The sequence below is a fragment of the Cariama cristata genome, unplaced genomic scaffold (genome assembly GCF_000690535.1).
Source record: "Cariama cristata isolate BGI_N322 unplaced genomic scaffold, ASM69053v1 scaffold19695, whole genome shotgun sequence".
In the NCBI taxonomy this organism is placed as follows: domain Eukaryota; kingdom Metazoa; phylum Chordata; class Aves; order Cariamiformes; family Cariamidae; genus Cariama; species Cariama cristata.
This window is the reverse complement of record NW_009619449.1, coordinates 2,870-15,329: the sequence shown is the minus strand read 5'-3', so window position 1 is coordinate 15,329 and position 12,460 is coordinate 2,870. Positions and strand designations below refer to the sequence as shown.

General features: G+C 35.8%; 1 protein-coding gene across 2 annotated transcripts; it reads right to left on the bottom strand.

Annotated features, from left to right (window-relative positions):
* Nucleotides 1–226: 226 nt before the first annotated feature.
* SRP54 (signal recognition particle 54kDa) lies at nt 227–11,641 on the bottom strand. 2 transcript variants are annotated; one of them, XM_009701269.1, is made up of 15 exons: nt 11,529–11,641; nt 10,020–10,111; nt 9,351–9,435; nt 8,844–8,948; nt 7,537–7,603; nt 7,396–7,453; nt 6,532–6,682; nt 5,502–5,650; nt 4,007–4,107; nt 3,816–3,902; nt 3,311–3,384; nt 2,954–3,062; nt 1,907–2,077; nt 1,366–1,461; nt 227–691 (listed from the first exon to the last, which is right to left on the bottom strand). In XM_009701269.1, exons 1-15 carry the CDS (start codon nt 11,604–11,606, stop codon nt 600–602), a joined length of 1,515 nt encoding a protein of 504 aa, XP_009699571.1. In that variant the 5' UTR covers nt 11,607–11,641; the 3' UTR covers nt 227–599. The 2 variants fall into 2 exon arrangements, with proteins under 2 accessions (XP_009699571.1, XP_009699573.1); XM_009701271.1 differs by lacking the exon at nt 10,020–10,111 and having other exon boundaries at nt 11,529–11,551.
* Between the last annotated feature and the right edge of the window lie 819 nt (nt 11,642–12,460).

Here is a 12,460-nt window from a genome sequence, read left to right as displayed (position 1 = left end):
ATTCTGGAGAACAAAGTTTTGTACAAACCTGAGCACAGCATATCCACCATCTAAAAATGTTCCAAAAAGAACACGTGAGCAGCAACAGCACATCTCAAATACTAAATTCTTCTTATCTATACCAAACATGAATTACAACAGTCATTAGAAACAAATCAAAGGAAATCATCTCATTACATACTTAGAAAGGACAATTATGAAAGAACTGAAGAAACAGGCCATTCCCTTGTTTATAACCACTTAAATTTTATTTTACAGTATATTTGTGACATTTTATGTTACTATAACCAAAGATCAAGGTTGTTTACAAATATAATGGCTGCCATTTGATGTAAACAATTAAAAAGTGTCTCTAAATATTAAAATTTTACATCATGACTTTGTTTTATTAAATTGTTTTACTCTTTGTGCCATCAGGTATTAGTGGAGAGGAACTAATTTAAGCAAAAATAGTTTTCAGAAATTAGATGTAGAAACTGAGAAGCCTGAATAAGATTTCAAAAGACCACTCCCCCCATCACTGTAAAAAGGAAGAAAGCAAATTCTTTCACTAAAGTTGCAATGAAGAGTCAACCAAGTCCAGTTGTATTAAGGCTTCTTTACATATTATTGAATCCCATCATGCCTTTCATATTCCCAGCAGCACCTTGTTGAAATTGTCTCATCATTGACTGCAATCCTGCCATGCCACCTGCAGAAAATAAGTGAGAACATGGATGTCTTAATTAATTCTGAAGCACAGCTATCTTGCTTCTGAGGCCTCATCACAGGACACAGGCTATTTCAATAGTATACAAATGCAAAAGCCCAAGACTGTCAAGCCAGGTTTAAACAGCTATTGAAAATGGACAACTGAGTGAGTAATTACAGAAAGGTCTGCAAAACACCAGGCTTAAAGTAGGTTTTCAAATGACTTGTGCATTGAGATCCAGACAAAAGAAAAAAAAAAAAAGACTTAAAGGAATGACCATTATCAATTAGTAATGTTCTAGTATAGAAGTCTTTATTTAAAGCTGCTCTTGTCAAATTTAATTATTTGAGGCAAAGCTTAGAAGAGAAGGAAGGTTTAGGAATAGATTTGCTTTACCACAGTCATGCTTCAAGCCATCACTTTACTATTTCAGACACCACTCCAATTGCTCATTTTGAGAGCTGAATCCAAATCAAGAGACTAGATGAAGCACCAGTAAGTGCAAAGCATTCGTAACATGTGGACTAAAAACTTTCTGATTCTTGTTAGAAAACCTAGACTTTATACTGATATATAATGCACACATTCTCACATCACCTTCCTCATTTCTATATTTCAAATGCTCCACCATCTAATTGTTAGTCCTCTCGAAGCTGTAAAAAGCCAACACATACCCATATGATGAAGAACTCTTGGATCCATCATTTTTGCCATCTGTTGGTTCAGTTTAGCCAACTGAGATGGGTTTACATTCTTTGACATATCACCACCTAAAAAAAAATTAAAGCAGCAATCATAAGGAAGTGGATTAATACATGGGGCTAAAAATAAATCACAATTTTACCTCCTAATTCTAGATTCAAATCCATTTGAGCCGATGATCAAAAGTTACTACATCAGCCACTTAAAAGTATTTTAAGGATCAACAGTCCCTGCACCCCACATAACAGACTGAAGTGTTAGTATTGTAGTACTAATGAAGTCTACATTGATAAAGCCAAAAATACAGTAGTTTTCACTGCAAAGTTACACATTAGTGTCACAAAGAACAGTGCAGTTCTTACCAGTTACATAAAAGAGCTTTCAAACATCATGAAAATGAGTGAGCTACAATTCACTTTCTCCTCTCCCAACACCTAATCGACATTTTCACATTTCCTCTGTATTCACACATCAAGTGACCTCCCCTCTGAGTTAATAAGTGTTTTTCTTTACCTTTGAAAAGCCCTTTGATGCCTCCCATCTTTTTCACCATCTGTGCAAACTTAGTGTATTGGGTCAAAAGCTCCTGAACATCTCTAGTAGAAACACCTGAACCTCTTGCTACTCTTTGGATTCTTCCTGGCTGCTTACTGAAAACTTTGGCACCATCTGTACTGTCAAGTTCTGCAATTACAGTGCAGGAAAGAAAAATCCATTCAGTTACTGACATTAAAGTCTGTTACAGCTGGTAGCAAACTTGTTCTCATTATTACTGAGAATTTAGTTTTGAGCCAGAGAACAAAAACCTAGTTTTAGAAGTGACAAATGCAGAATTTTACATAAATAATTGAGATATAGTATTCTAGGGAGTAGTATTAAAAAGCTGTTATGTTCATATGTTAATTGCCATGATAGAAAAAGCAGAATTTTACATAAATAATTGAGATATAGATTCTAGGGAGCAGTACTAAAAAGCTGTTATGTTCATATGTTAATTACCATGATAGAAAAAATTGCCTGAATAAATTATGCTCTCAGCATACTTGGTCCTAAGCCATATTAATGGGTTTAGCACAAGGATAAGAGCATACTTCTCCTGCAGGAGTTACAGGTGGATTAGAGACAACACACCTTGAATTCCAGAGACCAGGCTATGTCACCAAGAAAATTTGAGGGTGGGTAGGAAGACAGACAGCAATGACAGATTAAAGATGAGTATAGCTTTTTTAATTTACAAGTATAGCATTAATAATTTAAGAAGCACAGTTATAGTATGAAAAATAAAAGTACATAAATTTCCAATAGAATGCATCAAAATCCCACTTATTCTATACAAAATAGAGTAGCAACAGGCAATTGTCAAGGTACCTCTAAATATTTAGACTTATTCAGAAAGTCTGAGACACATATGTACTCTTTGCTGTTTCTAAGAGCAATAAATGCTCCTCCTCACTTTGTCACTGTAGATGCTGCCTTATGTCCAACTTGTTTCCAAAAAAAGATCTCTGTAAATAAGCTTGTTCAACCATGAAGAAAAATAGTGGGTGAAGTTTGTTTTACCTTGGTCATTCATACTGTCCATTATAGTCATCAGTTTCTTTAGCCTTGCCATAGATTCCTGTTCATTGCCTTTACTCATGAAGTCAGTTCCAAAACCAGGGATCATACCCTTGTTTTAAAAATGGAAAACAAAAGCTGTGTCAGAATAGGCAAAGCTAACTTTTAATTAAACAGCCAGAAATATAGACAGCAAGTTTTGGCAGTTACATATGGCAGTAAGCAAATAATTTCACCTTTATGAAAAACAAAGCACAGACTCTAACACCAGTTTCAATGAAGAGTTTTAAGTTTACAGCAGAAGTTTGTCAAATATAAACGAAAATCTGATAAAATGAAATTATTTTTGGGATAACTAACCAAGATCTGACTGAACGGTCCCATTTTCATGATGTTTTGGAATTGTTCATACATATCTCTTAATGTAAATTGACCTGAATTACAAGAACAACAACAACAACAAGATTAGCAGAAGTCACACTAGCATTTTGGTCTTACTGTCCTTTCTCAATTATTCTTTATATTTACAAGGTAAATACTATACTGAATAGATAAGTAGGTAAATAAACCTCTTCACCATTCACATGGCTAAACCTTTTTAGATGGCACACACTCAGAAGTTAAGCTAGTTATTCTGCAGTTAGAGAGCTATAGTCTCACAGATGTATCACTCAAAAAGTGTAACTCGATTTACTTGCCTGCCACATTTATTAAAGAAAGAATACCCATTCTTCACTATGTACACGAAACAAGTTACTTGTCTCTACACATAACACAAATTAACTCAGTGGTCTATATCTGAGAGAACCTGCCATAATTAGATCATGGCAATACACCCACTATTCAGGCCTTGGGAATAACTTACCATGTTTGAGCTTTTCTATGAGTGCTTCGTTATCATCCAGCTTTAACTCATTTACTTTATCTATCAATCCTTCAATATCACCCATACCTGGAAAAAAAACCCAAACAGCTCTGAAGTTAGCGTTAAAAAACTTCCACTCTGATTTTCTATTATCTAATTCAAAGTGCCTTTTTAAGTACAGTTGTACATACCAAGAAGTTTGCTGATGAAAGGCTGTGTTTTAAAGGGTTCAAAGTCATCTATGTGTTCGCCAGTTCCAATAAAAATAATAGGACTCTTTGTGGCAGCAACTCTGCAGTAAAATATATTTTATGAAATGGCCTCTCAAAAACCACCCATCTTTTGTACCACCTATTAACACAATCAGCTAGGCATCATCAATACAATGCATCCTCTCTGAAGTATCTTTCTTAATCCTCAAACTATTAATGCAAAAGCATCCAGCATTTAGGATGGGTAGCTGCAAGTAGCTGACAAGATGTTTCTCTAATTAGTACTTTGTAAAATACAAACTCTGCCTCAAAAAAAAAAAATCATCAACAGAAATAGAAGTTGCTTATTTTCATTGCTGAGTTTAAGAAACTTGAAAGGAAAGAAAGAAAAATAAATCATCTCCATTTTATCCTAATATTGGGAGGTCAGATGAGACAAGCATCAATTACTTTTTCTTCAAGGTACCTCCTACAACAGAGAGCAATCTCATTTTCAAGACAGGAGAAAAGCTTAGACAAAAGAAAAATCAGAACTTTTCCACCAATCATTGGCACTAGGTTTTAGATGAACTCAGCTTCCAGTCTACGGAAAGTATAGAACAAACAGCAGACTTAATGCATACAAGCATATGACAACTGGAACAAGCTTCTGGTATTTTCATTTTGCTCTTAAGTTTAGTTTTCCAACACTATGCTATAAATAACAGCAAAATACATATAGCAGTTTAAGAACTCTTAACACTGCAGATGAAAGTCAGACTGATTTAGTAAGCTGGTGTCACTTTGACTGGTTTGACAAATCATCTCATCTCCATACAAGCTGTATCATTGAAACACAGCTGGATATTAGTCTGACATGCCATCATATAAGGCTGAAGATAAAATGTAACATTTTCTAGTCAATAGAGCCTGTCAAGATACAGCGCACAGGAAGTCCAACAAGAATGTAATTCGGGAAAGTATGGCTGCCAACTACTTTTTTTACCAAATTGCTGGACATTGGCAATCCAGAAGTTTGATTTGCATCATAGTTTCAAGGCCATTAGATAGGACTACCTAGAGTTTCTCCCTTTTTGGAAAAAAATCTTGGGCACTAGATGAGAGGCAAAACTTTTCAGGTAAGCTGTATCTATTAAGTCCAAATTAATATTTTTGGTAAAAACTCCCGATACACAAAACGCAATAAATATAATTGCTTGATGCTGTTTTCAGAAGGCAGAAGTCTGATATGTGACAATACACACCACTATATTGGAAGTACATCACAATACCTGATTCTGACTAACACTAAATATCGATGGGTGATCCTATCCACCAGAAGTAGGGTAAGAACATAACTGTTACGGACTTAAATCTCAGATTCCGTGCAGTGTGACAGTGACTTTCACGGGACGGGTTTCTGTGAGACACTAACACATTTCATGGTTGTCCATGCACGGCCAGATGTTGGACACTATTGTATCACAATACTTACGCACTAAGAGCTCCACCTCCTTTCGCATGTCCATCAAGCTTAGTAACAATAACAGAAGCTACATCTACTTTATCTTTGAAAGCTTTAGCTTGAGCTTCACAAGCTTGGCCAATGGAAGCATCCATCACATAAACAATGTTATCTGGTTGCTAGAAGAAATGAGATACACAAAATAATAATTTCCTGCTTTCTTAAACGGTGTCCGTGCATTATGTTCAGTAGCAGAGCTTAGTGCAATAACAGTAGGTAAGGGCTGTGCAGTTTAAAACAAAAGGACAACTGTTTTATGAGCAGTATTGTCTAAGGACTATTTGAAGACTCCGATGCTATATTACTATGTGAAAGACTTATCTACAACACAGAATATTAAAATTTAATAGGTTTACAGTTATTATGTTTTCAGTGATTTTAGCTGGTATCTGAGCCAATAAGCTAATTAGTATCTACAAGCAATTAATGGCTAACAACATCTTCCATTTGGTTTTACACTGAGAGCTTTAAGATACCTATTCCTCTGAAAACAAGTTAGCCATTAGCAGAAGTTGTGTGGGAAGCATCAAATTGTCATACAAGACCACAGAATTAAACAAATAGCCAGACTTTTTAAACCCATACAAGAAACACCAGCCTCATTTACATATCAAAATTGTTGAAAGTTATCCAATCATCTTCTCTGTTTCAGGGCAATTATTTGTGACAATCACAGAAAATTTAGTAAAGATAGCTACAGGAAACCAGATCAGGCTGGTTCTTTTATCTAGATTCTCAGCGCAAAGATCCTGAAAAGTTAAAGCAGGAACAGTAGTCTAGTTACATGCAAACATCCTTGAATTACAGATAAAAGAATTAAAACCAACACAGAACTATCAAGCACTGATCATCCAGCCCTTGTTTATTCATATCTATTTGTAATTTCTAATATGATCTAGGAGTTAAAGGGAAATCCACACAGAACATTAGGAGATAAACAAAAGTGAGCTGTAGTCACATCACTATATCAGACATTATTGTATTTCTTGAAACTACTCACTATGGCATTAGCAACTTGCAACATCTCTTCAAACAAAGAGTCTTCCTGTTTGTGACGTCCACTTGTATCAACAATGATTATTTCAAAGTTTTCATTCTTAAATTTCTCAACACCTTCTGAGGCAATAATTACAGGATCCATTTCTGTATAACTGATCACAAAGAGAAACATGTATATATGTCTGCGCAATTCCTTGTTCCCAAAGAAACTAATTCAAACTTATCACTTGACTGTAAACTTGTTAACTGTAAATCTATCTGGATTTCAACAGGGACTTCCTCTTATGTCAAGCAAAAATTGATTAAAAATATGCCTTCCTAAGCCATCTGCCCTTACTATTCAGTGAACTGAAGCACAAAGGACTGTCTGTCTCACCTGCTCAAGACTGCACTAAGTTCTACTAGCCCTTCTCTGAAATAAGATTTAATTGAGCACCCAGACAGTACACCTCTAGTGAAGCTTAGCGTAAAGTATTTACTGCTTCATAAAGGCTATTTCAGGTCCACTGCTGCCCCTACTTGACAATAAAAATTAAGGGTCCAAAAATCATATCCTTTGATCTGTAGAGATACTTCCTGAAAATCTGAATGTGTCTGGTAAAGGCCTGTAAACTGCTATACACTGAGAGAACATTCAAGGGAATTATCCTTGGATGCCTGATCTCTTCTTACACTATCCCCACCTGCTACTACTGGCAGACAGTATACTGAACTAGGCAGAATTTTCATCTGATCAGCACAAATATTATAATAAAATATAAGTAATTAGGCAACACTGAATGGGGCTTAGTGCGAGACATTTAATAAGGAAAAATACATCGTTGGAGCTGAATTGTTCTCCAAACTGATTCTGAAAGATGCTTACCTCCCATAAAAAGGAATTCTTGCTTTAGTAGCATTCTGCTTTAACTGGTCAAAAGCACCTGTAAGACAGGTATAGTCAGGGGACTATTTAAAAAAAAAATCTGTAAGTATTAAAGTACCACAACATTAAGGACTATATTACCTGCTCTGTATGTGTCTGCACATATTAAACATGTCTTCCAGCCTTTCCTCTGATAGAAGTATGCTAACTGTGAAAAGAAATCCAAAACAAGTAGTTACACCAAAATCCCACTACAAAGCATGACACTGTGCAACAGCTTGTAAGCCCCTGAAGCACATACAGAGGACACAGACGCAAGCCAGCCTTCCTATAACTGAGACCACTTAGTAATACTGTACAGGTATCAAATGTTAACATCTCCATTATTTAGAAAAGTATATTATACAAATAATTATTAACGGTGAGATTAAAACCGCTGCTTGTCTCTGCTTCTGATTTCAGTTTCCTGATCTAGGAATGATTACAAATAATTCCAGTTCCCATTTTACTAACTCCTGGATTCTGCTTACTGTTAATACTGCAGATAGGGCTAGCTTTTAGAAACTAACCAAACCAGTAAGTACTTCAATATTAGGTACCGTAACGGCTACAACTTGTACAGCTCTTTGTTTCTCTACTTCCAGAGAAACAAAGATATTTCCATCGCAAGAACAGGTTTTAAAGCAATGGATTACTTTCCTGTAATACTCAACTTCACTGGTAAAATGTACGTTCACAGAACATTTCATCGACCAAAGACAAACTTCCAACACAGTTCACCTACAGAAGCACTTGGAAAGTCTTATGAAATCAGAGCAGTGATATATTCAGTATAGCCTATGTGTGAAACTCAGAAGCAGATGACTGAAAAAAGCAACAAAGATGCATCAGTCTTTTTCTGCAGGTTAATTTTTCCTCCCAACAACGATCATAAATAGGTTAAGTGTTGATTCAGAGCATTCTTTTTTAGCTTTAAAAATACAAATCCACATTTCTTCAATGAATTTGGGGCTGGAAGAGGTTTCACACCACCCACTCATACTTAACTGAGATATCTAACACAGAGGCCAACTTCCACTGATTCCCCTAAACAGGTAATGGTACGAGATAGGTTCCATTCATAGTACTAGTCTTAAACCCAGAAAGCAAAGAATAGAAAGAATCTTTCTTATCCATATACAGTATTGTTTCATCAAGAGTTTAGTTTTAAAAAAATCTTGAAGGAAGTCCCACAAGCTATAAATTGTCCCAAAAGACTATTACTTTGGACATTCACCTCATCTCAGAAACCCCTCTGCAAAAATATCTCTACATTGTAATACGTTAGTACTTCCTACTAATAGGAACAGCACAGATCACAAGCAAATCCTACCAAAGTAGTCCAATGACCACCACCTCCCCCAGGAAAAAAAAAACCACAACACGCAAACAGATTCAGCGAAAGTCACCTTTGAGCAGGTCGTAGTTTTCCCACTTCCTTGCAAACCAACGAACATTATAATATTCTGTTTTCCTTTGGTAGGTGTCCATGCTTTGACTCCAGGATCTACAAGCTAAAGAACAAAATATGATATATGTTGCAGGACTGAATTTCAGAAGCACAGAACAGCCAGCATCACAGTAATGCTAGGTACTTAGTTTTATATTCAATGGAGCAAACCAATTTTTGCATATTGTAGTCTTGGCTTAGATGCTTGCTGATTTACAGGGAACAGCAACAGCCCGTGCAAGATATCTATAGTGTTATGTACAATAATGTACATTACAGTGTTATGTACTAATAATGTAGTTTCAATCAGAAGAGTATTACTGTTTGCAATAGTAAGAAGCCTTACCACAGAAACGATAACTGCAGGTAACACACAATAACCTTAAAGCTTGGCTTGCTACTGTACTGCTTCCACAGCCAAGGCTGTATAAGAAGAGTGATGTAATACAGAATTTTGAAGTCCTACCTTAACAAGTTCCTTAAAGACAGCATGCTGAATCATTTTTCTTTTGTTAAGGCCAGATGCCATTTCTTCAAGATCAATTGCAGATCTGCATTTAAGAAAACCATGAAATGCTAGCATAACTTAAAGCATCACTTTTCCCTAGTAATAAATGAAGTCTTTGCAACTGGAACAGCACTCTGATTTGCCTTGACCTTTCAGACAGGACGTATTTAAGAGGAGGAGACATGTTGGAGACATTACTTCTGTATGCAGGACAAAAACAGTTTTTAAAATACTTGCATCTTTCAGACTTGCATCTGCTTGAATTACACATCTGAAAATAGCCAAGGTAACAGTCCTGGTCATATATACAGATCTATTTATATCCAGCACAGAACATGTGAAGATGAGGTGTCTAGGAAGTAACAAAGAACTTGTTTATCATACCACTAAACTGATGATAGCAACAGTTTTTTGAAACAAGACTATAACAGCAATAACTGGCTAAACTGGTTGAAGATTCTTTTGATAGAACTGGCTAGACATTTAGTTCAAACTGTATTTTCCTCTTAAAGGTAAACTGTGTATGCCTGAGAAAGCCATATAAAGTTGGAAGTTATTCTTCTGTAACCTCAAATTACAACTTTTACAAACATTAGAAGTTAAATGCATTTTGATTATTTCACTTACTTGACATTTTCTCTGAGTTGCTTCACAAGTTTAATATTAACATCAGCTTCCAATAATGCTGTACATACTTCTTTTAACATAGCATTTAAAACCTTTGGAGTATAAAAGAAAAATGGTTTTACCATACACAGTATTGACTAGGTCAGTATTAGTTCAAAATAAGAACGTGAAAGTGTATTTATGATATAACCAAGGCTTTTACAAATTAAATGCATACAGTCCTTTCATTATATAGATTGTCATAAAAAAAGTCTATGCATTTGTTCCAATGTAAATGCAATTTAAATTTCAAATGGTAATACTGGAAGAGAAAGGTCCTCAACTTGTAATACACACACTGTAACAAAGTAACACAGAACACTTCCTATTACATTAAGGACAACAGCAGCTCATACGGTGGCAAGACTTCCCTATGGGTACCCCTCAGAGACAGCTGTAACAGAAAGCCACAAAAGAATCTCTTAACACAACACAATCTCTGCAAATAAAAGTATTCCTTAAATGCAAGATGGACACACTGCTATCTGCATTCTCAGCAGAAACTAGACTGCTGCACTGGCGTATGGCTTTTAGGCCAACCAGTGCCTCAGTTAGGAACCCAGTTTAGTAGATTTTTCTGAAAGTAACACCTGCATAAATGGCCTCATTTGCACAGCTTGAGCTCTTGCAGGAGAAAAGTTTCTACTGCTGAAAAAAAAATTAATTGGGCTATATTTGATTCAGTTAAGGATTTGTTGTCTAGCAGCTGAAGATTTGTTAAAACCTCTTCTCTATGCACAAGTTCCAACCCTATAACCCTTGATAAGCCTACTTTTCAGTTACCTTAAGCCACCTGTCTGCCTACCTGAAAAGAGTTTCTAGCAATTTATTTACTCAGAGGCACTTCTAAGCCATCACATCAGTTAGTTTTCCATCTTGCTTTTCAGTCCATATAACAGAAACCACTTATTTATAATTTCAAACTCTGTAATTTTTTTTTTTTAATTAAGACTATACCAAGTCACACAACTTCCAGAACCGCACACTGTATTGGCTTGAATATAAAGGCAGCAAACATAACATCATCCTCACATTTCAGACAGCAAAGTTACATTGAAAGCTATTTGTTTTTCCACACTTCAGCTTCTAGCAGTCCATAGTCTAACTGCGCACACACACATAAATCAGAGCACTCTACATAGTCTCACAGCCTACCTTCCACCCAAACTTAGGCATATATTGCCTCCTCCAGCATCACCTCCTCAGAACACTAGTCTCCAGAAGTACAGCCACCAGGCTCGAGGACCCTTTGACCATGGGACCCACTATGCCTGAGGCATATTGCATGTCTAAATCTGGTTCTAAGCTTTGGCAGTACTATCAGGGGGTTAAAACCTCTAGCTAGAAATTCTACTTGAAGGGCCTCAGGATAACATCAACCTCCTTCAAGCTTCTCATCAGCCTTTGAGAACTTTATCTCAGAACTTTGCTTTCTCAATGTTAGGGTCATCACATATGCACACCACATACCTCTTCATTGATAATTGTAGCATTGCTCAGTGAGCGTAATGCTGAAGTTATTTTCCTTCCCAGATCCGCTAGAACCATTTTGGCGGCTTCGAGTACAACTCAGAAGAATCTGGAAAACAATTAAAAACGAAGTTTAAAACTAGTTGAAGCTATGTCTTTGCAAATTATTTATTCCAGTATCTTTTGGGTTAAGAAACCTGCTTTGCATTCCAGAAAGCACACAAGTTTCACTTTTTTAGAGTTATTTTTAGGAAATATTGGCCTGAAGTTAATTTTAGGCTATCCTGATGGCCTACTTAAAAATAGAGATATTACACTGCAATTAGAAAGCATTTCACTGTCTGGAATATTTCTGCATTGAATTCACCATTAAAACAGTCCAGATAGACTTCCAGAAAGAACGCTAACTGCTTTTTATCTTCTTATCAGCAACATGCTACATGACAGAATAAATACAAGCAGAATAGCCTAGAAGTTCTGCATCCTGCAAAGACAGTATAATCAGAAGCAAAATATTTTGCTAACAAAATTGAACATTATTTATTGGTTCTACTTTATCTACCTTACATTAAATCAAACTGAATTTCCCATTTCTGTAACCTGACAAACATACTTGCACTTAAAAAATACAACATAAATTTTGCTTATTAAATGGCTTTATTGGAAACTCAGGCTATTTTTGTTCACTAGAATCACAAATCTTACATATAAGCCTAAAGCATACCACAACTTATAGTTAGAAAAACATAAAAAGTTAATTTCTGAATGGTACACGTAGTCTAGTCAACATGCAACACCACTCCACCTCCTCCTATACAAGGTGGCAAAATATTCAGAACACATGGCGGAAACAGCAATCAAAATCTGAAAAAGGGCAAACCAAAATTTGTCTAAAGATCAAAAAAGTTGCAACACCTTAGTTACTGCTGAAA

Coding starts and splice junctions, on each gene's coding strand:
- SRP54 (XM_009701269.1), bottom strand. CDS start 11,606: ATGGTTCTAGCGGATCTGGGAAGGAAAATAACTTCAGCATTACGCTCA. Junction 10,112..11,528: donor CTACAATTATCAATGAAGAG/GTATGTGGTGTG, acceptor TATACTCCAAAG/GTTTTAAATGCTATGTTAAA. Junction 2,078..2,953: donor GGACAGTATGAATGACCAAG/GTAAAACAAACT, acceptor CTGTAATTGCAG/AACTTGACAGTACAGATGGT.